Source organism: Lepidothrix coronata, unplaced genomic scaffold, assembly GCF_001604755.1.
Source record: "Lepidothrix coronata isolate B3197 unplaced genomic scaffold, Lepidothrix_coronata-1.0 Scaffold294, whole genome shotgun sequence".
NCBI lineage: Eukaryota > Metazoa > Chordata > Aves > Passeriformes > Pipridae > Lepidothrix > Lepidothrix coronata.
In genome coordinates this window covers 69,205-96,219 of record NW_016690474.1, presented here as the reverse complement: position 1 = coordinate 96,219, position 27,015 = coordinate 69,205, and the positions used below count along the sequence as shown (strand labels likewise).

Here is a 27,015-nt window from a genome sequence, read left to right as displayed (position 1 = left end):
CCCCCGAGCAGAGCAGGCTGCCAGCGCTGCCCTTCCCAGGGGCTGCGGGGGCCGCTCCGCTCCGCGCCCGCCTCCGCCATCCCGCCACGCCGTGGCAGCACTGAGCACCCGCGGCCCCGCAATAAATAATCCGGCGCTCACTGCAGCTCCAGTCCGGCGGATACCGCAATGCAATGCAAATGCAGTGCTTTATCAGACCGGCGGCACAGGCAGAGCCGGGGCCGTCGCTTAAAGGCCTCCGAGCTTCTCCTTCGCCGTGAGGAGACGGGAGTGGAGCCGGGCGGCAGCGGCGGGGGGCCCCTGGGCGCCGTCCCCGGGTCCCCGCTTCCCCCCGCCGGCACACACCGCGGGGCACCGGCCCGCCGCCTGCCGCTCCCCCGCCCCAGCGCCGCACCGTAACAGTCACAACAAGGAGAGGAAGGGGGGGGAAGCTCCGTCTCCGGCGCTGAAATGGGTTTAGCTGCCGCGAAGCCCGCTCCGCGCAGCCGAGGCGCGCAAGCCGCCCGCGCCGGGAAGCGCCGGGAAGGGACCCACGGCGGGCCACGAAATTTATACAGGCAGCGCTTGATCTGATAAAGAAAATCTAAGACACAATCGCGCTGTTTCCTCCCGTCTAGAAATAACCTTTCTCCTGGACATGGCAGAGAAGCCAGGAGACATTGTGTTTACTGATTTGGTTGGTTTTGTTTTGGTTTTTTTTTTCTGAAATAGTAAAAAATAAATAATATCTAAAGTTCATCTACCACAAATGAAATTTAAGTTAATAATTTAATGCTGCGAATTAATTAAAAATGTTTGGGGATATTAATATTTTTTTCCTCCTGATAGGAAAAAAACCCCTTCATTGATGCTGTAAACTGAATTATTGCAAAATAACCTGAACGTCACAACAAACCTCCTGGCTAATGCAAACAGAAATCAACTTCATGAAAAAAAATCCACAGCTTCCTTGCTAAATCATATAAAATAGACATTTTATTAAGGAATATTTTTGCATGCACTGGTTAAGTTAAAATCAACTGAGCTGCAGCCACCTCTATTTTTGGCCGGTAACATTTCCATTTGGTTTAATTACACATGTCTAATATTTAAACGTATTAAACCATTTTCCCCTGCTTATAGTAGTGTCATATACATTTCTCACCTTTTAGGTTCTGGCTCACAGGAGCCCCTGCGACTTTGACAGCTGTCGCTTTGGCTGCACAGGAGACGAATCGCCCTCCTTTTGGTGCCAGAAGAAGCAGGAAATTAGCCAGGTTGCAAGTTGAAAATCTGCCACGCCAGTGCTTTGAATCCAATATGCCACACCTTCCAGCGGGGGAACTGGAAATTGCCATCCCGGATCTGTGTTCTAGGCGGCTGCTTATGCCGAACCTCCGCACACTTTGTTCACTATTGCCTTACAAAGAACAAATGAAATGGGGATTGAAAGCCAGAGAGATCCGAAGCAGGACAGAGCTCAGCAAAAGAATGCGGCTCTATTCTCGCAAGGGAAATTATAAAAAAGTTCATGTTCACGGTTACCATCCACATGACCGACAACGACCAATGGAAAAACCGAACAACTCATAAAGTTGTATTGCAAAGTTGTAAATTTTCATAAACAACAACGGATTTATGGCCTTTTCCTCATCACTAAGAAGAGGCAGGTCTTAGAGAGGCGCCATCTTACCGAAGAGGCAGCCCTAGAGTTTTTTAAAAGACCTGGACTTTGTACTAATTTTATTAAAATTACAATTAGTACATTGACCAGGAACGGAGTGTAGTAGAAAAAAGGGAACTTCAGCGCAAATGATGCTCTGTTTCTACCTGTATTTATCCAGACGAATAAAGGGAGTTTTCGGGCTAGATTTTTAATTTTTTATTTTTTTTTAATATTGAAAATATTAGATCTCATTGACATTACGTGATATCTAAAGCAGGGGGATTTTCCCCCATTTTCTTGCCACCGTGATGCCCTCCGTCCCCCGAAAGCCGCACGAACAAACAACACACATACCCGACCAGATCATTTACACTTGGAAGTTTTGCATTGCACTTTCTGTTCATTAGAAAATATTATTTCACTGTATGCGATTTCGGCTTGATCGCCGAACGCCTGGACTGGGGTTATGACTGCAAGAGGACACGGGAACACGGGAGAAGGAAGCCCTCCCATAAAGAAGGCTTTCCGCTTTATTAATCAGCTGCGCTAGGGAAAAAAAATAGAGAAATGGACTAATTTGTGTCAATTCATCACCTTGGATTTTTTCCCCCTCCTGATTATCGGGGGGGGGAGGTTTAGATGGCCTAATTTCTTTATTTGTCTGTGTAAATAATTTTTTTAAGCTTCCTTCGAACTGGTTCCTTAATAAAGAAATACAATTCATTGTCAACAAGCATATTTATTTTCTGTGTAACATAAAACACATTTATCGTGGGATATAATTGAACACGGTATCACTTCCAAAGAGAGTTCACAGACATTTTTTTTCCCACTTCCAATACTTACACGGCATATCCAAATGTTCACAACGAACACATTGAAACACATTGTAACATACAATTTTTGAATAAACTTTAGCCAAACCTTCAAGACGGATTTATACAGAGTTCTTAACAATACATCATGCTACAAAGTTTCCAAATTACATACTTTCCAATTTATGACATGATCTTACAAATGAGCTCCAAGACGAATATAAATGACAAAAAAAAATACAATATCTGCTATTTTAAGAAAATTCACGGTATTACATATTAACATATTTGGATAATCAGGACTAATATTTTGTGGGGTTTTTTTAAAAGGTGATTTTTAAAGGTTCAAAGAACACTTTCCGCTATATTAAGATCAACCCAGAATAAGAAAATGGCCTTTAGCAGAGGCAGCCGAAGGTAGAAACCAACGGGAGATATTAAACCGCTTTGTACAATATTGGTGTGTGTTTGCTTCCTCACTCGGAATAGTAAAGAATCGAGAACAAAGATATATTGCAGCATATGGTTTTCATTTATAATTGCTTAGGAATAAATATATTATTTTAAATTTAAATATATTCAGACTTTTCGGTACCAAATTCTATACCAAAGCTATTGATGCGTGCTTTTCGAATGACTACACTTACATTTCTAAAAGCATTTTGCGATTCACATTAGTAATCTTGTAACATCCTTTTGACTACTAAAATACAGTATACTTTCGAAGATAGGTAGGCAGAGCAAGATATATAGGTAGGTAGTCTGGAAAATAGGTAGTACAAATAATTGCTGTAGATTGTAGTGGTTTGTGGAACATTTCCCCCCCACACACACTTGCTGTTTAATCTTTTGTAAATGTAGCTGTTAGTTATGATACTTTCCTAACAACAATTAAAAAAAAAAAAGAGAAAACAAAAAGAGAAGTGCAGAGCTACTTATTCAAAATTAGGTAGTTTTTCTTAATGTGAGCCTAATGCACTTTTCCCCTTACACATGACTGAGACTATTGAATCAGGTAGTTACTTCGGAAGGTCACGGTTTGCTATCTGTGCAAGTAGCAGTTCTCCCACTGAAATGTCCCCTGGAGACACCCACCCAGTTTTGGGTAAATGAAGAAAAAAACCAAAAAGTAAAACACCACGAAACAACTAAACCCAAATGATTGTAGGATGCTCTTAGGGTATACTACCGAAAGGTTCGGCACAGGGTAGGTTTGGGGAGTACGGGAGAATGGAGAGTAGGCTGGAAAGCCATCCCAAAAAATGTTTTCATGTTTGCAAATGCTCGCTTGCAATATGATTATTAAAGGGAACTGATTCTTTTTTTTTAATAAAAACACTGAGTCTCTCTTTTTTTTTTTTCCTTAAAAGGGAACTTTTCCAAATGTCATGTGCATACACTATTCTAAGAGATCACTTCCTCGAGTGGGACTCCTTAGTCCTCCTCCTCTTCGTCTTCTTCCACTTTCTCGACAGAAGCTGCTGCTGACGTGGGCTCATTGGGAGCCGGGGCGCTGGAGGTCTCCTCCTTGTGCTCCTTCTTCCATTTCATCCTCCGGTTTTGGAACCAGATTTTGATCTGCCTCTCCGTCAGGCAGAGGGCATGGGCGATCTCTATCCTTCGCCGCCGAGTCAGATAACGATTGAAGTGGAATTCCTTCTCCAGCTCCAGGGTCTGGTAGCGGGTGTAGGTCTGGCGCCCTCGCTTCCTATCGGGACCTGAAAACAGTCACACATGCGTCCAGGAGTTAGACAAGAAGAAAGGTGGAAAGTCTTCTATTTTTATTTTTCTTGTTATTGTTTTTAATAAATAAATAAATAAACAAAAAGCGGCCGAGGCAGAGTGAACGATCACCCTCTGACTTCGACCTGCCCCCCCACTTTGCCCTAACAAAGACATTTCAGCCACACGACCTGCCCTGCTCAGGCAGGGCAAAAAAGAAGTTGCTCGAGACCCAGAAAAAGTGGAGAGAAAGCATTCAGGAGTGGAGGTGGGGGAGGAAATTGCTTTTGGGAGGAGGAACTTTCCCCCCAGGCGATGTATTTCTCTAAAACCTTCCAGACTTTCACGTTTCGCAAGGGGAAATAAAAAGTTGGAAGGCTGGGCTGTATTTATTTTATTTTAATGTCGGGGGCTGCCCCCACCCCTCCTGGATCGTAAACAATACATCGCATTTAGTTCCAGAAGAGAGCTCTCCTTTTTCACACACACACACTCGTACCCTAACACACACACCCCCACCCCCCCTTTTCCTGTTTAGTACATTTCTATAGATCCTTATCTCCGTGGAAAGGGCAGGGGGGACGAGAGTGGCACGTCTCGGCAACGGGGGCTGGCAAAGTCCTCAACAGCCCGTCCCCTAGTCCTAAACGCCCCTGTCCCCTCCGCCTTCTCCAGCGAGCGGGATTTTTTTTCCCCAACTTCGACAAGAGGGCAGGGGAGACGCTTACCCGTGGGGGCTCTGGGAGCCCGCAGTCAACTCTCCGCTTTTCCATAGCAAACAGCGCAAATCAACTCAATGCTAAAATTCCATAGCAAATGGAGTTAAATAAATTTACGAGGCTAGAACCCATTAATTGGGCAATAAAAAGTTTTATGATACTCATTTACATACAATGCCACGGGCTTTCTACGCAATGGCGCCTCGGCTATAATTAAAACCATAAAGGCTGTGCTGACAGTAATCCTGGCGACACGCTTTGCCTGGCTGCCACGGCTCCGAGCCCTCTCCGCTCGCCCCTACCTGAAGACCTCATCCAGGGGTATATCCGGAAATTAGGCTCAGCCTGGTTGTGCAGGTTGCTTTCCTCCGCTTTCTCACAGCTGGGTTTGGTTAGCTCATTGCAGAGGACGGGAATGTTCTGATCAAAAGAGGAACAATGCAGGTTGTAGGCATCAGAGCCCAGGCTGTATCCGGAAGAGAACGGGCTTTGATATATGGTACTGTTCACATTGTACAAGCCGGGCATGGAGGAGGCGAAGGCACCCGCGCCTGGTCCATAGCCGCTTCTCTGGGAGTTGCTTGCAAAGGAGCAAGAAGTAGGCTCCGCATTTTGGAAAAGAGAAGCCCCCGCCGTATATTTGCTAAAAAGCGCATTCACATAATACGAAGAGCTCATAATTTTGACCTGTGATTTGTTGTCCGGCAGGCTTCAGTGTCGGTTTTACGAGGTAGCGTGATATATGATAACATTACACCCCCAGATTTACACCAAACCCCATTTTCTTTTGGACTGAGCTGCCTGGAGCACGTGACGGGTCATATGACGCCGCCCGCCAATCCCCGCCCGCCTCACAGGTGGTGCCGGCCGGGGCCCGACGGTGCCCGGCCATGGACGGGCCGGGAATGCCGGGGATCCGCCGCCGCCGCGCCCGGCAGCGCCCTCCAGCCGCCGCCGCACCGGGATGGGCGGCTGGGGGGCGCTCGGCCCCCCAGGGGAACACGCACGCACCGTGCGATCCTTCAGACGGACCGGGGGTGCGTTGCGAAAAAAAAATAATTTAAAAAAAAGTGTATATATATATATATATATATATATACTTATATATATGTACATATATAAAGGAGATGGCTTGTTTTATTCGTAAGGGAAAGAAGCAGGCGGTAACCCCGCAACGGGGCTTGGGAGGGCACTCCCCACCCCGATCCCGAGGGGTTGCCGAGCCTTGGTAATCAAGGCGCTCCCCAGCAGTCAGCCGAGGGAAAAAAAAATTCACAGTCACCATCCCCGTGGAAAGAAAAAAAAAAAACAAACCAGCAAACCCCAAAACAAACACCACCACCAAACCCACAAAAATACCCACACCAAACAAACAAACCTCCCCCCCAAAAAAAAAAGAGTATTTAACTTTCTGAACATCTCAAGAAGAAAAAGCAAAATAAACCAAAAACCCTGAAGTTGAAGAAATCGCCTACAAATGGCTTCAAATCACCGCCGCCTGTTTACTGTTCCTGTTTACCTTTCCACCCTACATACCTTGCAGTCCTGAGCGTGAGGCGGCAGCGGTACGCTCGGATGACGGCGAGCGTTGCTGCTTTTCTAAACACTGATCTCCCCAACAATGCGAATGGCTCTCCATTGAGGATGCTGCTTCGTGCCCTTCCTTTAAACGGATCGTAAAATGAGTTTCCTTCCCTCAGACAGGGAGTCCTGGTAAAGACAGCTTTTACTGCCTGCCTGTATTGCACATCATAAACTGGAAGGAGCACAATGGAATTGCCCCGGAAATTCTCCTTTCAATTATAGTTTGGTGCCCCGTGTACAAAGACTTTCTCACCAGTTAAAATTGTTCTTGGCGATATTTCGCACGGACCCTAAACTTTATGTTTTGTAAACGTGGGACACTCTCTCTCCCCATACACACCTCCAACACACACATGCACACACACCCGCGCAGCCTTTGGGACTCTTTATGCGCGGTTATTACAGCCCCATGAATACAGGTTACTGTACAGAAGCAAGTAAACTCTTTAAAGCCAGATCCCTGAGATATTAGTGCTTCAGAGCATGCAAATGTGGCGGGTGTATGTAGATATTTGCGAAGTGTTATGTACGTGAAAATGTAGTTATTATTCGCAGGCGTCAGGGAGAAGCTGGCGAACGAGTCCCCTTTGGATATTTCTTCCAATTCACCAATATTAGACAATATCCCTGCGGTCGCAATCGTGATGTGGGAACACGCCGGCAGAAGAGGCTGCTGGAAAGGAATAAAGGCCCAAGTTAAACGAATGCGATGCAAACAAGACGACGACCAAGAAGATCAAAGAGACTGAAGTAGATGACATTAGACCAATAAATTGCTCCTCTGGTGACAACATACCAAGATGCAAGAAGAAAGAAACAGCAAATATAACCAATGTCTAGACTTAAATATGGATATCGTAGGATCGAATAGATTGTCTGTATAGCTGTATTTCGAGCACTCTGATTCTGTACAATTTGCACTTTCATATAATTTTCTTCGTGTATGTGTGTTTACCACCACCACCTTTTAAAACGTATTTTGCTTTCTTTTTTGTTTTTTTTTCCTGCCAACCCTTCAGATTTCTCAAAAAGTCTTTACTGAATAAACGCTAAAAGGACCCCTAGACATGGGTCCCCGCCACCTTGTTTACTTCCCCCACCCTCTGCGAGTTAGGTATAACTCTGCTTCAGAAACAGCCTCTGAAATCTCTCATTTGCCGCTCACAAGATTAGATTAGATCCCCGCGTCTGTAAACGCACATTTCATTTGAATTAATTTTTTCAATCGGGGAAACAGAGAACGGGCGCAGATTTCAAAGTTTCGGTCACTTCAATATTCTCAAACGCTTTAAAAATAATCCTCTAGGAAGGATTAATTGTTTTGGTGCTTGGTTTATTTTTTTTTTCTTATGAACTTTGGACTACCTCTCTTTGACTCTTAGCTTTTCCGGGAAGTAAAATGTAGTGATAAAACCGTGCTCATAAGTTATAAGCGACCTGGGAGCACTACATGATTATGGCTTGTGTACTAAGCGGTATCTTGATGTGATTCATACTAGAGAAGATTTTGTTGGTTTGGAATCTGTTCTCACCATAATTTATCCACGATTATAATGGAGCGTGCTGTGCCAAGTTATTACTTAGTATGACAACGCATAAACACTTTTTAATTTCAATGTAATTTTACTGCCCAAGGAAAAAAATTAATCATAATAAGTTTAGCAATGCCATTGTAGACAAACATTTGATAGGAAGGCTGTTGTTAGAAAGCAGGGAGTGGCTGTTAGTCTTTATCCCTTGAAAGACTTAAATTTTTGAAGCAGTGCGGGGGAAAAACTAGCTCAGTGCATTCCTTCCGGATCCTAAATTTCGATATAAAGAGAATGCCTTTGATTTAAGGAAATGTAAATAAAACGCAGAGAAAGTAGTTCTGTTACAGAGTACTACTCTGTACTGTAAAAATGCAGCGATTTGTTAGTTGTCTGGCGTAAACTTAAAAAATACAGCGTTTATACTTCAGCTCACATTTTATGCTTCCTTTCCTCCTACATTTATTTTCCTTTCAATCACTTTTTTCTTCCATCTCTTTTGGCAACTGCCATCTGAAAATATTCCACAACTCCCCACTAAGCCTCATTCTCAAGACGAGGAAGCCAACAAAAGCAAAGCGGAAAAATAGTAAAACCATTCGAGGAAACAAAATAGAAGGCGAGGGTAAGTTAGGAATGACTTTGAGAGACCCGTCAAGTTTGCAGAGCATCATCCTTCTCACATCTGTGTAATATAATCACAACGGGTCCCACAGACCTGAAATTGCTGGGGACACAAGCAGGGCTTTTTATTTGTATGGAAGACAGCTGTTGAAGAATTTCATCCGCCGGTAAATAATTTACAAACGAGATTTTTGCGGCGCTGCAGGTTCCCCGCACGGCTGTGTCTCACATAAGCGGGGTGGCCAAGGGCATTGGAAAATCCATCGGTCGTCCCCAGTGCTCTGAGGGTGAAGCTCTTCGGGTGATCTCCTACCGGGCTAAGCCGGGGAGACCCTCTTCCGTCATGACTGAACCCTTCAATTCCCCCTTTCTCCCAATATTTCATTTCATACCATCCCTTCGGGAGATCAGGATACCCTGTTTGCAGGATCAGAGCTTCACCAGAGAAAGGCGAAGGTTTGGGGCAAGAGAAAGAGGAGCTGGCAGCTCCGTGCTAGGGCTCCATCCGTCTCTATCAGATAATACGAAATGTCTCAGTATTTTGAGAATAATAAATGCACGGTATGTCCTTGGTGCAGATCAAGATCTACTTTTGCCACGAGTGCACCGAGCGTGGCTAGGCGGTAAATGCCACCCTTAACGGAGCCCTCTTGGAGGGATAAGTGGGGGAAAAAACCTGCGGCAAAAGGGGAGAAAAAGCACCCTCAAACCCACCAGCCTTTGTTAAAACCAAGCCAGCAGTTCCAAGCACAGTTATGCTCCCATAAAGTCGACATTTTAGGAGCTTTCGGGGAGGTGGCCGGGCGCTTGATGGCGGAGGGCGGGCGGGCGCTGTTTCGCGGGGTCACAGCGCCACCTGCCGCCGCCCGGCCGCCACCGCCGCGCCGCCGCCGCCGCCGCCGGCCCGGCCCGGCGGAGCCAGCGCCTCTGCCCGCCAGCCCACGGCAAGATATATGTCCACCTCCCAGCCTGGATTTAAGCAGGGGAAGGCCAATAAAAGGTTGTTATTTCCGCTCTCCCGCTTTATCTAAAACAGCCAGACAAAACAAATGAAAAGGCTTTTGTAGAAAATCTTAATTGTGGCTGGACAGTTGTAAACTCATTAAGAGTCGAATTCCAGACAGTTTGCAGACCCGTCATTTATTACACACTCTTAATGCTGATTCTTTGAAGTTGCCTCTGTCTGCAACAACAGAGGGCGTCCCAGCATCCCCAAATACTGGCTCGGGGATCAATTAGAGGGTTTTTTGTGTGTGTGCGCACCAGAACGAGCTCCTTTTTGCTAATTAGAACTCATCAAATCTTATGTCGGGTTTCTTTCTTTTTTTCTTTTTTCTTTCTTTTTTTTTTTTTTCCCCCCAAGGTAAAGACGAAAGATTTTTTTTCATCCCGCAGTTCTGCACATCTGTAAACTTCTTACCGGCTCCCTAAGTTTTGTCTTTAGCCCTGCAGCGTTTTACACCCCATAAACGGTTACAGCAGTCATTTTCTTTTATTGCACTGTAGTATGGCTCTGAATTTTCCTAACAACAACTTCTGCCAAGACCATAAGCATGTTCCGTCTTATTTTGCTTTAAATACATACATATATGTAAGGGTACCTCCGTAAAACAAGAAGGATTTTATTGTTATTCGGCATATTTGCAAACAAGGGTCAGTGTGGTGCAGAGCTGTGCTGCGATTCGTGTTATGGAGGATATCTACTCTGAGCAGTAAGATGTCCGCCCAAAACATCGGGAAATTTCAGCAAGCTCACAGACTACGCTATTTTCTTTTGTTGCTGAGCTTGGTTTGGCTTGGGGCGGCGGGGGAGGGGTAGATGAAATGAGGAGGGGGTGTATGGAAGTCTTCGACTCAGAAGAAACCGGCTTTCTATTTTTAAAAATAAATCCTATTTTGTCTTCTCTGCTCTAGACTGTTGCCAGCCCACCTATTTCCTTCGGCTAAATCAGCGAGTAAAATTGACACCATAAATTCTACCATAATTGTCAGTAAAATTTTATCTGTATCTATATCTATCTATAAATACATATATAATCTGAGGAGCTACTATAATGCAACGGGTTGCTTTTATTTGCCACGGGGCATTTAAAAGGGTAAAAAAAAATCCCAAAAGTGAAGGTAAGGGAAGGAAAAAAGGGAGTGACGTTTGAAATAACATATTTTGCATGGGAAATTGTCTCTAGAAGGGAATATAAAATTAACGCCCTTGTAAGGCGATCTTTCTCACGGTTTGTGGAAGCACATTTAGTGTTGGACATTTTCTGGTGGAGGCTAATTAACCGTCTCAGCTTAAATGTCGCTGTCTGAGCTGATTTACATTATGGTCCGCACTAAAGAACGTCTCGGACATTTTGGTTTGGTCCTAATTCCACCGCTCCACCGGCGAATTTACTAAATCGGCGTTAGATCAGGACCGTGCCCCGCAGCCATCCAAAAGCACCAGTTTACCAAAATCACATCCGGGAGGGAGGAAGAAATGCCTCCCCTCAGAGAAGCTATAGCATTTAGGACCTGAATCTGCCCGTTTCGAACGAAAATAAGCCCGATTTTCCATCACCTGGGGGCTGCGTTTATAGAACCGTAGGTTTGCCTTGGCTCAGAAATAATACCACTCCTCGCCTCCGCAGCTGCCCTAGCCCTGCCATGTCTGCTGGAAGACCCCCTCCTTAATAATGTTAAAACATCACAAAATATAAAAGAATCAATATATTTTATTTGGCAAAAAGTTAAATATCATTTCAACACAACGATTTGGTCAGTAGGCCATGAGGTAACTATTTCAAAATAGACAGTGTACGTTCTTCATCAACATAAATTCCCAGACTCATTTTTTTAATTGATACAAATTTACAATAACCAAATGTAGTTTTTTATAATGTATAATTTATTATCAATAAAATTAACCTTCATTACAATAACCATCAAATAATTCGATTAAAATTCAAACGTAAACCATAGGTAGTTACCCTTTTCACATATACGTATAGCTCCGAAATCTGCTAACTGCTCACTGGTGCAAAAACAATATTTAAGCTAGTCTGTTTACTTACTTTTTTAATATATAGATTATATATACAACCGACAAAGACAGTACTATATATATATCAACTGTGCATACTAAAATGACTTGTTTCATATTTTGAGAACCGTAATTCCCAGACATTCCGGACGAACTTTTTTTCTACTTTTTTTTTTTTTTCGTTGGGATATATATAATATATATATTTTACAATCAAAGGTTAACTGTCTAATTATACAGAAAAGACTTAATACACTACAGAGCTATACTCTATGCAATGTTTATAATAAACAACCTGAGTTCAAATTGAATTCTAGCTTACACCATTACATCCGGTACAGCACCCAAGCACATAAATTGAGTCACAAACATAATTACCACAATAAAACACAGTGTTCAAGTATTAGAGCAGAGATCTCTCTGCCGCGCAAAGAGCGAATAAAATTAACTACGTAGGCTAAACTATACAGTCCGTAAATAGTTGTGCATTATGAAAAGGTAGTTTTTTTCTTTTTTTTCTTTCAATAAGTGAAGAAACAGGTAGATTTATACAAGCCAGTTAAACAGCCTTTTCGTGCTAATGCCCCCTTTTTCTTTCCTATTAGAAAATTAGAAGTCTTACTGTACCTCTCCTGGTACTCTGGCCTCTGTGACAATCACTGTACAATCATAATCAGAATTTGCCAAGGGAAAAAAAAATGAGGCCTGGACCCAGACGCATTGCATGGCAGGGCTCGAGGGGAGGATTTCTCTTTTTTGTTTGTTTGTTTGTTTGTTTTGGTTTTAACTTTTTCTTTTTTTTTTCTTTTATTTTATGCATTTTTAATTTAACTCGTGTGGTTCCATCATTCGTCCTTTGCTCGATCTTTGTTGATTTTCTTCATTTTCATCCTCCTGTTCTGAAACCAGATTTTCACTTGTCTCTCAGTTAAATTGAGGAGTCTGGCAACCTCATATCTACGGTCCCTAGTGAGATACATATTGAACAGAAACTCCTTCTCCAATTCCAGCGTCTGATGCTTGGTGTAAGGGCATCGCTTTTTCCTGGTGGACCTTGCGTGGAGCCAGTTTGCAGCTGGATTATCTACAACGAAAACAAGAGAAGTTCAGGCTGAGGGGGAGGGGGGGGGGTTTGAGGGAGGGGTCTGGGAAGGCAATCCACGCAGAAACTGCCGATTAAGTGTCCCGATGTTCGTGTTTAGGACGTGGCTCTCCTTTCCCGAGGCACAGAGGATCGTGAGGCACAATGGACTCCAAAATACAGACACATGGAGAGGTCACACGCAACCACACGCGGCAAACCCCCGTTGCTCCCGCCTTCCCTCGCCTTTTTTATTGTTTCTGGAATACAATTTTAAAATACTTTCTTCTCCCCCCTCTCTCCCTCTCTCTCTCCCCCTCTGTGCTAGATCCCTACCTCCTTCCTGGCCTCCCCACCCCCTTTAAACTGCCAGCACGGGGAGTGACCAGGCAGACTAATATGTCATCGAAATTGTTTCACTTTTTTATTTCTACCTTCTCCCGTGTCATCCCTGGCAAGACCCCGGAAGCTGGAGAGTCAGTCTACAACTGGCATAATTAAACCCTCGCCCTCTTAGGACCCTTATTCGCACGGCGTTAATCGCGATAGTAATCCCGAGGCGCTCTGCCACCAGTTTCGCAGCCCTGGGAGCATCCAGCCTGGGGGTTTCCACAGAGGAGTCGAAGGGGGGAGGGGGGAAATCAAGTCAACGGCGGGGGGGTTCTGCTCTCACACCATCAATAGCCGCCCCGGCCTGAGAGCCGTCTCAAAAAAGATCAGATTCACATTCAATGCTTTCTAGGCACACTGTCCCCGGCGTCTGCCCACGCCTGGGAGCGCGGCGAGGCAGAGTGATGTGAGCACGTCCCGAGGAGTTTGCTGGGGTGGCTGCAGCAGGGGTGGGCGGCTATTGCATTTCTCTCTCTCTCTCTCTTTTTTTTTTTTTTAATGTTTGTTCAAGTTGCAGTTGCAGAGTGAGTTTTTGTTTTCCTTTCAGCCTGGAAAGCCAGAGCCGTCCTAAATCCCGTTCGAGCCTGAGAAAGGCAGCGCTGGCTTTTGCAGATGGCAGGCTCGGGCGAGCTGGCGCAGCGGCGGCGGCAGCAGCGGCCGGTGCTCGGCCACGTAATTAGCCCCAGCGCCTCGATACCTCCCCGCGGCCAGCGCAGCGCCCTGAAGTCCATTACCCTCGCAGTCCCACTTACTTGGATCGATCTGCGGTTTCTCTCCGTTTGCCTCACTTTCTCCATTGCTTTCAGAGAATGCGCCTTCGTGGCTTTGCTTATCCCTATCAACTGGAGGAGAACCACAAGCATAATCAGAGAGAGACAAAGTGTGAGTGTCAAACGTGGTACAGTCAGCCCTCCTGGCCGCCAGCGGTTCAGGTTTAATGCCGTAATGCCTGCTGGTAGGTAACCCGGGGAAAGACAAGGAGCCCGGCACAGGCTCAAGCCACGAACGCATGTACCTGCCGTCGGGCGGTGCCACGGGCGCCTGGTGGTGCGCGTAGGGGTGGTAGACGGCGGGGGCGCCGGCGGGGTGCGCGGGGCTCCAGGGGGGGCCGAAGACGGGCGCCTTGGGCTGGAAGCTGCAGGGGGCCAGCTCGGGGTGCTCGGCCAGCGCCGCCGGCCGCGGCGGCGGCCCCAGCGGGGCGGGGGCGTAGCGGGGCGCCGCCAGCTCGTCCCCCTCCGGCACCAGGAAGGAGTCCACGTAGTAATTGCTGAGGGTCCCGGGAGCCGACATGGCGGGCGGGCGGGCGCGGCGGACCCGCCGCGGTTCGGGGCTGCGGGTTTCACGTAACAACTTGGTGCTGGCGGGGAAGTAGAGTCAGTAATAAGTTGGGGGCAGCGCGGGCGCCCATTGGCTGCACCAGTCACGTGGCGAGGGAGCAGAACAATAAAGTATAAATCAGTCCGCGGGCTATTAATGGGTCAGTGTTTTCCAGCCATAATTTTTATAGCGAGGCCATATGTTTTTATGCAAAGGGATATTTGAGTTATACGGTGGGGTTTGTTTTAATTGCGGCCAACTGAGATTAAAAGATCAGATTCCGTATTACAGCCCCCCTTCTCTCCTTCTCTCTCTCTCTCCCCTCTCTCTCTTTATTTTTTCGTTTAAGCGGACTATTTTATATCATAATTAATCATCCCATCAGTGGGTCGTGTTCCCCGCGAAAAAAAATCCCACCACCCTTGTGATCGGAGACCTTCACATAAAATGATACAATAACTGAAGCAATAAAAAAAGCAAAATAACAGTTGCGGTATACTGTATTTAAATATACATTTATTATATTTCATAAGGAGTTATTGTTTCGGGAGCCACGGGGTTGTTATTAAGTCAGTAACTATGAGCGCGCTCATTTGCATCGCTGTGTTTCTCAGCAGTAAAAATTTACGAGTGCTTGGAAAGGTTAAATTATACTATTGTGTTTCGTTTGGGAACCCACTGTAAATAATACCGTTCCGTTCGGCTCAGAGCTGGCAGCGGAAAGTCAAATTCAACGTATCCCCTTTCCGAAACCGCGGCGCAGAGCCGGCCCTCCCCGCCCGGCCGGAGGAGGACAGGGGCAGGCGCTGGCTGTTACTTAGGTTGGCCCGCACCAAACTGCACTTCACCACCCCACCCCGCAGGGCATGGCGCGGCAGTGACCGAAACACCCTCCTCGTCCTCCCCGCCGCGCCTGCCCGACCCTGCCCTTGGACCGGGGATCCCTCGCCAGGCCGGGGAAAGGAGCCGGGGCTGGGCGGCTCGGCTGCGGCCGGAGCGGAGCCGCCGTCGGGACCGGGAGGGAAGGAGCGCGGGCAGAGCCGGGAGGCGATATTTATCACGACGATTAATTCTTCAACTATGCAGGGAAGCAGCGGGGGGAAAGGGGAGAAAAAGCCCCGTCTCCCCGCTGCCGAAAGGCACCCTGCTTCTCCGGGCGGCTATCAAAGGGGCGTTCGCAGTCGGCCGTCCCGCATTCTGGTGAATCAAATTTATGTGCAAATATAGTTATTTATTTGCTGGCACCTCCTATGACTGCAAGACACACGCTAGCGGCATCGGAAGCCAAGCGGAGGGTTACAATCCTCCGCAGAAGGAGGGGAGGGTGCGCGGGGGAAAAGTAAGAGGCGGCCAGATCCAAGTCCAGTGTTAGGAATTAAAGTCGTGGCTGAGCGCTTGGCAAACGTGCCTGCGACTCCTTGGTTTCTCTCTGGCGGACAATCACGCCGTTTATCCCCGTGGCTGGTGAAGGAGCGCGGTCACCAGGATGCAGGGGGCACAAAAAATCTCCACGAGAGGCTCAATTTACTCAAAAAATCTTTTATTGAAAATAGAGCCCAGCAAATGGTAGGGACGACTGAGTAATAATTAAAATCGCGTGTAAAGACTGTGCATGCGAAAGTGTGGTTCTAATTAGTTTTACATCGCTATGTGGGCTGTCTCTCTCCCTCTCTCTCTCTTCTCTCTTCTCTTTCTTTTTCTTTTTATGTCTTCTCAACAGTTTAATCCGAAATTTTACAGAGGTCCTATTTTAACAATGCTCTCTTCCCCATTCAGAATTACAAAGGTCCATAATGAAACTATTATCCCCCATTAGAGTTCAAAAATTACGGAGTAGTTGCAGGACCTCAATAAACAAGAGGCCCGTTATTTTCTAACAATTTTAAAAATGCAAATAAAGCTCTCTGACTCTTTTTATTTTTTTTCCCCTGCTATTGTATAGACCCTCCGTAATAGAAAAAAATAATTGTATTTCTTTCCTGGAAAGACGGAACTCCACGTCATTCGTATTTATTATTAAGAGTCAGCTGTGGTGAAATGTGATTGTAGAACTTCCTTTTTCCATTCAGAAAAAATAATCTTAGCTGCAGGAGTCCTGGATGTTTATACTCGAATTTGGGTTCTCAACTTCAGCAGCGGGTTTCATTTTTTTGGTTCCTCACCAAAACTAATAGCAAATGAATAACAATAACAGTAGCGTTTAAAAGAACGTGTCTGCATTTTTATTTCCCTGTAAAATTCTGTATTTGTTCACTGCCAGCATCCAAGAGGAAGGACAGGGTGTACAGAAAGCAAGAGGCAAAATCTGGCAAATAATTAGACATTTTTCACGCGGTAACGATGCTGATAAAAACGCTGGGATATTCTCCTCTTTTTTTGTGCGGTTTTAGATCCATTTACAACCAAAGTACAGTTTTCACGCGAGTTACAAGGACGAGTGGGCTTCGTACAGTTTGTGTTGCAAATGCCTTAAGGTTTTGGTGCCTTATACCTTCGGAGGCAAAAGACTCCAAGCAGGGCAGAAACAGGCGTTCATGTAAAATTGCTATATGAAACCGGAATTCCCAGGAACGAAGCACTGATGGAGCCATCGTGTCTGAATAAAAATACTCCTCCATACCGACATAACCGAATTAGCAGAGCTCCCATTCCTCTAACTCTGACCCCCGGCTGCAACAGGAAGGATCCCATCGGTTTTCAAGCGAGAGACATCTGCAAACTCTGCTTCATTAGCTACGCACCAAGGAGGCGCGGAGTATACTCGGGTGCGGGGCAGAAATCCGCGGGCGTTGGCGACCTCTCCTGAACGGGAAGTTCAGGATCGCTTTTCCCCAGGGTTTCCTGCCACTGCAGAGCTCTCTGAACCAGTGGTGCTATGAATGCACGGAGGGGTTTTGGCACAGTGAAGAGAAAAAATTATTCAGAATTTAGGGGAAGCAGTCCAAAGTCAAGATGAGGCGATTCAATTGGGAATCAAAAGGGCAGAGGCAACAAACGCCATACAGGCACGCACAGTCATAGGCACTGTAAATACACTCCCCGAATGTACACAGCCCCAGCAGATAGCCCGTCAGACTCACAGTGTATGCAGAGACAGACACAAGCTGCAATTTGGCTGCAAATTTGGCTGCAACGCAGAGCTCTGCTCCTGCCCCGGCCGGGGACATCTGCTTCTCTAGGGATCGGTCTAGTTAAAATCCGCTATCCAAACTCTTTTGAGCCCCTGCAGCCCAACCTGGACTTTCCAAAAAGTTTATAGGTTTTACTATTGTTATTTTTTTAAGGAAAAAATAATCACGACTCCTAAAATCTTAAATAGAAATAAATGCCCAAGGAGTGAGTTCTCGGTCCTTTCCCGCACCCTCCTTTCCGCCACGGAGGGTGCCCGGCTCCGCGGGTGCGCCGGCGCTGGCTGCCGGCGGAGGGCTCGGCGGGAGCCCGCCCATGGCCCGCGGTTGCGCTGCGGACACAAAAGGCGGCGGTGGCGGCGGCGGCAGCGGGCCCGGAGAGGTCGCTGTTGCTCGTTCCGCCTCCGCGGAGAGACCGCGCCGCAATCGTGATCGTAACCGAGGCCTTGCGGGCCGCGGGGCAGCCGGCGCCCCCGGGCAGCCCCGGCGGAGCGGGCCCGACGGGAGGCTGCACAGAGCCGGCAGAGCCCTGCGACAGACTCCGGCAAGCACCAGCCACCCCACCGCGGGGGACGAGAGCCGCCGGCTGGGCCGGCACCCCCGCCGCCAGTGGGTCCACCCGACCGCGGGCGCTGTGCTCCGGGCCCTTGTTTTTGATGACGCGTGGAGCGGGGCCGGCAGATTTGAACTCTCCCCACCCCCTCCCCCAGGCACGCTTTCGGATCTCTTGTTTTTTAATAAATCCAGGCTGAAAAATAAAAGCGTCCCCCCACCTCCCCCGACCCCCCGAGCTCGACCCATGCCGAGTGGAATGCAAAACGCACCTGACCTTGAATGCAGCCAACGAGATACATTAAAAACCCGCAAGCAGGCAGGGACTCGCTTAGGAGCTAGCTAACCTTGAAGAACTTGTCAAGCTTCCCCCCTCGGCTGCCGTGTTTATCTGAGGAATCAAAGGAGGCTCCGCTGCAGATGGGAAACAATGGCATTGGGACTTGACGCCTACAGTTCACTTCAGCGCTAAGATTTCTTCGGGCAGAATGGACCCTCGCACCAAGCATACCTGGTGATGATATCAACTGAAGTAATTAAGGCAGTTTCGTGCTGTAGAGAGAAAGGTGGAGCCCCAACAACATGAAACTACCTAAACCACAGAGCAGTTCTCAGGCGCTAATTATTACTTTCCCCATTGCCGTGGTCCTTAACGCAAGGATCCCGCTACGAAAATAAAACCAGAAACGTGACTAAAACATCGCTCTCTCCCTCCCGCCCACCCGCCGGCTCCCCTCCGCTCCCCCCGGCCAGCCTCGGGTGGGTTAATGAAAACAAGAATAAAATATAATAACAACCACCCACACAAGCGCGCGCGGGCAGCTTTCGCCTTTCCATGCAGATGCAACCGGGAAAAAAAAAAAAAAAGCCCGTGCACGACAATGTTACATCATGAAAAGCTAACGGCTCCCAAGAAGCCCGGGTTCAAAGTCTGTCCCCCCCTCCTCCCGGCATACGTATACCCTTGCAAGGAAGCATTAGCTGTCGCTTTTCTTCCAGCCTTCCTTTTGCCTTCCCATTGTGCAAGACTTTGTGCAAGCTAAACATGCATCAAGGAAGGGAGGATGCAAAAAAAAAAAAAAAAAAAGGCAGCTGGGTGAAATAAGTTCTTCCACATGCAGCCAGGTAGGGAATAGCCTTGTTTGAAGGGGCCCACTGGCAGGGAGACAAGACCTGGGTCCCCCCCCTCCCCATGAGCTCACCTTTACGATTTCTTCTCAGCCCTGAGATAAAGCTAGCATTTTGTCAGCCTCTTCTGGAGTTAAAGATCTCCGCACACTTGTAGGTGTTCGATTAAAAAAAAAAATCGTTTCCCTTCCCTCAAGAAATAGCAATTTGCTTCCTCAGTCTATGCAGCTCCTCAGTCAACTGAAACCACTCGTTCAAGACAGCAACAATCCAGATATACTAGCAAGTCATAAAACTGAACAAAAGCCGACAAACCTTAGAGCACCATCGCTATATGGCCCAGACAAATTACGACCGTCTAGGTAATATTTAAATAGATTCCTAAAGTAATTGCAGGGGGTTTAGGCAACTATTCCTGTTGTAAAAGTTCTCGAAGACATAAAGTAGAACCTGAGGATAAACAGTCACAAAAAGAGGTAAAATTAAAAGGATTCATTCCACGTTTTTTTATTCTTCTATGAGAACATAAACATCGTCTTTTTCACGCACAGCAGCATTACAATATTAATTTATTCCGATTTAAGGTAAGAACTAGATATAGCTAGAACTAACATTTATAATAACAATATAATGCATTTGCTTAAAACAGTATCGGCATTTTAATAATAATAGACATTTATCCATATCTGTATTTATAGCTTTTCCCCTTCTTTCTTTTTTTCTCTTTTTAAATTTTTTTTTCACCCATATGTTTGACCCTTTAATGCATATAACTTCACAGTATAAAGGAAGACACGTTCTCCCTTGCAATCTCAGACTCTGGCTCAGAAAGTCCATCTCATGTTCAGGATATGTACTTTTCAGTGAAATTAGTGAGGAAAAAAGTGACTATTTCTTTCTCAAGGGGGAATTTCTGTGTGCTTGTCATGCGTTACCAATGGTAACATTATATATAGACACAAAAAAAAATAACTAATTCCACATATTTAAGCAAAACTACATTAAGTAAATATCTACAACCAGCAAGAGAAATTCAGAGGTAAGAGTAATAATTTAGTCCATGAGCAAAACGAACTGTTTTATACCTTTAAAGAGAAGAGACTTCATTTTCCTGGCCAATTTTAAAGCTGTAATAATGACTTTTAAGGTAAAGCAAAAAAAAAAAAATTCTCTTAACACCCGTTCCCATGAAACCCTTTTAAAGCATGCCTGCATTTCATTATTTTAAGTCCTGCTTTTCGAAGAAAAAAGGGGGAGGGGGAGAAAAGGAAAGGAGAGGAGGGAACCCAATATATAGAAATATGGCAAGGCTTAAATTCTTCATTGTGCAGCTACATATAGTCCAAGTTACAGCACTTATATTTTAAAAGAATGTACCTTTAACCAAGATTGTTTTCAAAGAGACATATACAGGAAAACCTATTTGCAGCTTCTGAAATCGTATTTCTATGTTTCAAAGCTTAGAGGAACAAATCGGCCCGGAAGAAGGCTGAAGGAAGCGGGGAGGTTCACGCACGGCATTTTGTTCTTTAGTGTGGCTTTAGTCTACCCACCCCCTCACCCCCCAAAGTAGCTCTTAAGAGGTTAAGGACGTATTGAGAGTGTCTAAAATCGTTAATCCATACAGGTGCGGATGACTACAGCCTAGGAAAATGATACTGGCTCTTTAAACCATAAAGACGTGTTTATGGATTCATCAAGAGAAATTAAAGTTGGCTGTGAGCTCCCGAATCCTATTCTCTCTGTTCATTTTCTTCAGTTTCATTCTGCGATTCTGAAACCAGATTTTAACTTGTCTGTCTGTGAGGTGGACTGTGCGGCTGATCTCTAGGCGACGCTCACGAGTCAGGTACATATTGAATAGAAACTCCTTTTCCAGCTCGAGAGTTTGATGCTTGGTATAGGGGCATCGTTTCTTTCTGCCACTTTTTGCCGTGAGCCAGTTTGCTGCATTTTCTCCTTTTGAATTGCCTAGTTTTGAGAAAGTAAAAAATGGACGTTACTATCGAGTCAGAGGCAAGGAGCTATGGGGGAGAGGGTGGAAGGAGCATCCATGTGGGCTCGCTCCGCCAGCTGCGGAGAGTTGGAATATGGGGTATCCTTGTGGGAACCAAGAGCTTCGAAGTGGTTTCCCAAAGGCGCTGGATCTACCTTGGTAAAAACTGACACTGTTCAAAAACCTCCTGTCCTGGCGTGTAGTTCAACTCCGACACCCCAAAACAGGCTTCTATTCTCTCCCTGTTAGCCGCTCAGAGCCCACTGTTACCGGGGGGCAGCTTGGTGGACGACCTGTAGGCTGATTTCCAACTCCACCCCTGCCACCTGCTTCCAAAAAACCAAAGCCTGTGGATGCGAATTTTTTAAGTGTGCTGTGGAGGTGGAAAACAAGGTGAGCTGGGGAGCCGAAGCCTCCCTGCCTTTCGGCCCTGCCTTTCCAGAATGCTTCACCGCGGCCCTCTCTTTTCCTTAGCATTTCAGAGAAGAAAAAAATACAATAATAATAATAATAAAAACATCAAACATCAAAGATGTTCCCCACTGGCTGGGAAAGAGGTAACACCAATCCCTTGGTGGCTCGAAGTTAGTGCTTTGGGGTTGGCTCTCTAGTAGTTTTTCTCTTTCTTTCATTTTTTTTTAAATATTATTTTCCAGCAGTGCGCTTGAAAGGAATAACAGGGCGTCTGAAATGCGAATGGAGAGAAGCTCCTGAAAAGTCTGCCGCTCGGGGAAGGGGAGTTATTTTTTGCCATGGGGACCCGAAAGGGAAATAAATGAGGAAATGTATAAATAACAGCTCTGTTATCTAGCGTAGACGCTGAAGGATATTCGCGGTTGCATTCATCAGTCTAATTTGATAGCAGCTCATAGATGGCACATTTCAGCGCGGCTGTTATTTCGAAAAGCATTCTGGATCGTAAAATATAACTTACCGTGTTAATAGGTTTATTTATTGGCACTGCCTATTGCTTATTTTGGATGCTTCACAAACATCTCTGTTATCTGGTAGGCACCTTCACAACACAGGGGAAAAAGTGATCTTGTTATTTTATATGTTTAAGCAGCATGCAGGCTAAAGTTGCCCATTGCGGAGGCTCTAAGGATTTTAAACTACAGGACGGACATTAATTTTTACGGCAACCCCATGCCCGAATATTACAAAGTTCAGAAGGTCAGTCTGAGCAGCGCTTCTTGGCAGCCCCGCGGGGCAGCTGGGATCCTCCTTTCGCATCGCGATGCCACTATGATCCTCAACAGTTTTTTTTTTCCTTTATTTTTTCTTGCTTTTTAAATCATCACTACCGCCATTACCATCATCATTCGCTTACCTACGGGCTCTTTCTCGGGAGAAGCTTTGCTGCTCTCTGACGGAGCTGGAGAGAGCTCCTCTGCGGTGGAAGATGAAGCCTGAGTCTCGTCCTCCCTCTGGGAGACGCACGCCAAGGGGCTGGGGGAGCGTTCCTCGTCCTCTTTCCTCCCCGCGTCTGGGACAGGAGGCAAAGATGGAGGTGTCTGGAAGCGGCCGGGGGGCTGTGGAGGGAAGGGGGCAGCCCCGGCCGGCCCCGCGCCGTAGTTCTTGGAAGTACCATAAGCCTGGGAGAGGCGGAAGTAGCCCGGGACGGGAACCCCGCTGCCGCTGCTGGCCGGGCTGACCTCGGCACTCAGCCGGGGGAAGGGAGCGAGGTCTGTGGCGCCCGAGCCCTTGGGGCATTTCTCTGAGTCATAGAGGCAGTAGGAGCTCTCCTCCTTAATGCTTGGAGCGAAGGAGCACGAGGTGGCCTGCTGGCTCTCCGGTTCTTCCATGCGACAGGACCGGGGGGCGTCTAGCCACACTTCCATCCCTGACACGTAGGAGTGCGAGCTGGGGACCATGCTTTGAGAAGTACCTTCATTGCGTTTGCTCAGAACGGGGAAAAGTCCGCAGCTTTGCAGCCCGTAGGACAGATCGGACGCCTGTGGCAGGTAGATACCACTGTTGGGATAGTAGCCGCCTCCGCCTCCGCCTCCGCCTCCTGCTCCCGCCGCTTCCCCTCTGCCCGAGCTGATCAGGGAGTCTACCAAAAAAGAGTTTGCAGCCGGGCTCTCGGAGCATGACATTGTTGTGGAATAATTTGGCGAAGGGAGCAGATAGCCCTTTCTGGCTGACATTTCTTGTGCAAAACATGCTGAATATGATGAGAGATACCCCCGCGCCACGGCAGGCTGCTGCAGCCAATGGAAGCCCGGGCCTCCCCAGCAACCCCTCCCCGTCTGGTTTCGTATGCACAGAGCTGCTCTCAGGTCGACCTCTGAATTTGGAAGATAGATGTATATTAATGTGTAATATGGATTTCCATACGCACAGGCGCGCGTGCTTCGACCACATGGGCGAGCGCCTGCGCCCAGGCGGGAGCCGCGCTCCGGGAAGGGGAAGGAGCGGGCTGTGCTGGTACTGGCTCCAAGTTCTGCTCCCCTCTTATCACACTCACCGCTATAAAATAGCCCGGCGGTCCTGATGTTTATTATACCTAGGCTGAAGCGGTGTCCAGATGAAGCTTTTACTATCGCTCCTCTTTCCCCGCGGTTGGGCTTTCCTGCAACAACGCCTGTTCACCTCCCTGCACAGCCTATGTGTCTCACGAAATTAATAAAACCGCGGCTCGCCCGGTGTTTTATGCCCAGGCTCTGCTCATTTTATTTGATTGTCTCGTTTTTTTAAGAAATAAAAGACGTGTTATTGTTTATCACGGATCATTGGAAGCCGTAAAGGGGCCTGGTGCCTCCCGCGTTAAACTCCCGAGGAAGGGGGCTGCTTCCAGCCTAAAATCACCGCCACGACGCCAGGCTGGGCTTAATTTTCCTGGAGATAAAATGCTCGCTGCTGCGCTGAGGAATCTCTTAGGGAGCAATGCCACTCTGGGAGGATTGATTATGCGGTTGCAGCTCCTAATGCTTTAGTTAACGCTTGATTCTTCCCGGCGTCTGATTACCATTTAAAATGTAAAGCCAGACATATGTCACAGAAAGAATCCAGACGCGAGCAGTTCAAATGGATCTTCGCAGGATGCTGCGCACCGTGTTTATTGATGTGTTTATATTTGGGCGATCATTTTTATATCTCCCCTCCCTCCCCCTGCATTTGGGTCTTTTCACTTTTCGCCTCTTCAAAAGCACCGTCTCCTTTAAGTAACGTACTAAATAATAGAAGTAAGAGTAACTAGATAAATTCCGAGATACTAGACAGCCTTGTCCAGTCAATATGCAATTGTGGCGGAGGTAGCAGACGGATAGCAGACAGGCAGGGACGCAGACAGAGAGACAGATAGATTTCTTAATGAAATGCTTAATGATTGCTTGCTTTCACTTCCATCATCTCTCGCTTGTGCCATTTTGAAGTCGCCTCACTGCCTGGCCCGCGGAACTAAGGGCACTTTAGTTCAAGGGGAGCCTGAGGCTGCCCAGTTCTCGCTGCCCATCCCTGAGGAGCATGGCTCGTTCCTCTCTTCCACACGCCGCCGGGAGAAGCAGCCATCGGTCGGTTTCCGCTTCCAGCAGGGCGGGCGGGTGAGAGCGGCTGCCGGCCGGGCGACATCACGGCCCGGGTCGAGAGCTGCTGCCTGGCACACGTCTGCCATGCCCGGGAGGGCGCTGGCGGCGGTGGTGGGGCCGCTGTCCGCCGGGCGGCGTGGTGTAGAGGCGGGCGCGGCTCCCCGCATCCCCGGGCGCCTACCCTCGGCCTTCAAACCCCCCCGGGGAGCACTCTTTCCCCCTCACCCCACGGATCTGTCAAGCCCCACGTGGTCTTGTCCTGTCGTGTTTGCCTGCCACGGGGAAATACTTTTTCCACAACGTGACATTCCTCCCTCCTTGCGACGGGAGGGCAATGTCCCTTCCCTCGGGGCTCTCCTTGCGCCCCCGGAAAGCATGGGCCAGGCAGGGGATGCTACAACTTTGCAACATCCATAAAACCTCTGTGATTTTTCCAGTGTGATGGGGTGAGCATCACAACGCGATTTCCTTCTGACCGGCCCGTGGGTCGCGGTGACAGTGGTAGATCTCTCAGCCTATAGAAACTCTTCGAGCCTTTTTTTCCTTCTCCCGTTTCCTCTTGTAGCATTGTTTGTATTTTCCTAACCTGAATAACTCCGCGATGTGTTAATGTGCGACGGACAAACCCTTATCAGATTCCTATGAGGGCCATATCACTACTAACAAAATTAATACCACATAAGGCACCGGTTTATTGGCTGGTATACAGGAAGGCTATTATCAATAGGCTTAGCGTTATAAATACAGAACTAAATAAAACGAAACGTGAGCCCCAGCGCCGCCTTCCAAATACATTTCTCTACATAAGTCAGGTATAAAAATTACTCCGGGGAAGTCCGCTCTTGCGGTATGTTTATTTTGCATTTGCCAAATTAAATAGAAATGGATTGCAAACCTAAAAGCCATACGGAACCGAGGAGAAACGCTTGAAATCGTTCCAGAACTGTTTTTAAATAAGCAGCTCCCTTCTAAAAATTGGATTAAAGAGGAGGAAACTACTCTAAAAAGTACACTGTCGTCAGCCGGAAAAAAAATGACTGGAAATGCAACGAAGAAACACGAATTGGCTTCTTCTCCCTCTCTGCAAGTTAATGCGGGGGAATCAGACAAAAGGCACAGAAGTCGGTGAGAATTTTGAAGGTTATCTTTAGCCTCCTCTCCTAGGTTTTGTAGCAGTGGGCTACCCCCTGCCGTGTCAGGTCCTGTGGGAGCTGCCGAGGGGTGTTGTGTTGACCGCAGTGAACAGTGGCGGTTTGATGGTCAAGGCACCGGCTGCATCTAGATCATGAACTCAGCTCGGCGTTGCATTATCTCCGCTTTCTTTAATCGCTAACAAGGCCAAGGCAAATAGTAACCAGCATCATCAAACCCAGTGAAGTAAAACTAATAATGTTCACTTGATTCGTAACTATAAAAGATAATGGTCAATTCTGACTAAACTGAGCTAATTTGGCATGCGCTGGGTGCAGCTACTGCATTACCAGCACTTAACAACGTGTCCCTTGGAACTTAACCCCTATTTAAAAGAAATTTTAAAGAATATTGTGGACGCCAGGGGACGAGAAATACTTTCTTTTTAATTCTACTTCTGTAAGTAAAGCTATCCGAGGGTCTATAAAAGCGAGCAAATAAAATTCTGATAAATATCAAAGCCGCTGAGAAGGTGCTTTCGTGGAGAATCTAAATTCACGGCGTACATAGACAATACTATCAAAATAAAATTTTATTGATCCAAGAAAAATATAATAGATGCATTAATAGGGTCGTTAAGCCATTTTATTGGTTGAACTAAAATTAAAAAACAAGAAGGGAATAAATAAAAGCCGACAGCTCAGCCTAAGCAAACTCTGACTAGAAATCTCAAAATGTATCGTGTTAAACCGTGATTTATCTTCTTATTATTGGCCCGTATAACCCAAAAGATCAGCGCTGTTAATCCAGAGACGCATTTTGCGAGCTAATTAAAATATGCTTTTATTTGTAGACACGGGCAAGCTGCAATTTGTGAAAACGTAAACGGCCTTGCAGTCTGTGCAGGAGTGCATGCGCCGCCTATCTGAGAATACAGCCGTGGACTACATTTTATACAGCTCCAAAAATTAATGCGATCAGACTATAGTTATTTAATATTGGAACTGTCAATTGTCTGGAACGCGCGTGTGTGCCAGATTCCTCTTTCTTTTTCTTTTCTTTTTCTTTTTTTTTTTTTTCTTTTTTCTGGATTTGCTCCAAA

The 27,015-nt window shown here is 46.8% G+C and overlaps 3 protein-coding genes and 2 long non-coding RNA genes across 5 annotated transcripts in view; all 5 read right to left on the bottom strand.

Moving 5' to 3' along the window:
• Positions 1 to 2,364: 2,364 nt before the first annotated feature.
• On the bottom strand, positions 2,365 to 5,718 carry HOXA7 (homeobox A7). The gene is made up of 2 exons (XM_017837196.1): positions 5,204 to 5,718; positions 2,365 to 4,178 (listed from the first exon to the last, which is right to left on the bottom strand). Exons 1-2 carry the CDS (start codon positions 5,577 to 5,579, stop codon positions 3,895 to 3,897), a joined length of 660 nt encoding a protein of 219 aa, XP_017692685.1. The 5' UTR covers positions 5,580 to 5,718; the 3' UTR covers positions 2,365 to 3,894.
• Positions 5,719 to 11,813: 6,095 nt separating this feature from the next.
• Positions 11,814 to 14,458, bottom strand: HOXA9 (homeobox A9). The gene is made up of 2 exons (XM_017837187.1): positions 13,884 to 14,458; positions 11,814 to 12,744 (listed from the first exon to the last, which is right to left on the bottom strand). Exons 1-2 carry the CDS (start codon positions 14,419 to 14,421, stop codon positions 12,506 to 12,508), a joined length of 777 nt encoding a protein of 258 aa, XP_017692676.1. The 5' UTR covers positions 14,422 to 14,458; the 3' UTR covers positions 11,814 to 12,505.
• Positions 14,459 to 16,380: 1,922 nt separating this feature from the next.
• Positions 16,381 to 19,484, bottom strand: LOC108508417. Its single transcript, XR_001878395.1, has 3 exons — positions 19,331 to 19,484; positions 18,476 to 18,639; positions 16,381 to 17,321 (listed from the first exon to the last, which is right to left on the bottom strand). It is a non-coding gene; the product is annotated as an uncharacterized LOC108508417 (long non-coding RNA).
• Positions 19,485 to 19,733: 249 nt separating this feature from the next.
• Positions 19,734 to 27,015, bottom strand: part of LOC108508416 — a 21,570-nt gene continuing 14,288 nt past the window's right edge. The window contains exon 4 of the long non-coding RNA XR_001878394.1: positions 19,734 to 20,490. This is a non-coding gene — a long non-coding RNA (uncharacterized LOC108508416). The remainder of the gene's footprint in view (positions 20,491 to 27,015) is intronic.
• On the bottom strand, positions 19,748 to 23,417 carry HOXA10 (homeobox A10). Its single transcript, XM_017837185.1, has 2 exons — positions 22,583 to 23,417; positions 19,748 to 21,227 (listed from the first exon to the last, which is right to left on the bottom strand). The coding sequence occupies exons 1-2, from the start codon at positions 23,400 to 23,402 to the stop codon at positions 20,953 to 20,955; spliced, it is 1,095 nt and encodes a 364-aa protein (XP_017692674.1). The 5' UTR covers positions 23,403 to 23,417; the 3' UTR covers positions 19,748 to 20,952.

Coding starts and splice junctions, on each gene's coding strand:
- HOXA7 (XM_017837196.1), bottom strand. CDS start 5,579: ATGAGCTCTTCGTATTATGTGAATGCGCTTTTTAGCAAATATACGGCG. Junction 4,179..5,203: donor CCCCTGGATGAGGTCTTCAG/GTAGGGGCGAGC, acceptor GACTGTTTTCAG/GTCCCGATAGGAAGCGAGGG.
- HOXA9 (XM_017837187.1), bottom strand. CDS start 14,421: ATGTCGGCTCCCGGGACCCTCAGCAATTACTACGTGGACTCCTTCCTG. Junction 12,745..13,883: donor GAAACCGCAGATCGATCCAA/GTAAGTGGGACT, acceptor TTTTCGTTGTAG/ATAATCCAGCTGCAAACTGG.
- HOXA10 (XM_017837185.1), bottom strand. CDS start 23,402: ATGTCAGCCAGAAAGGGCTATCTGCTCCCTTCGCCAAATTATTCCACA. Junction 21,228..22,582: donor TCCCGAGAAAGAGCCCGTAG/GTAAGCGAATGA, acceptor TCTCAAAACTAG/GCAATTCAAAAGGAGAAAAT.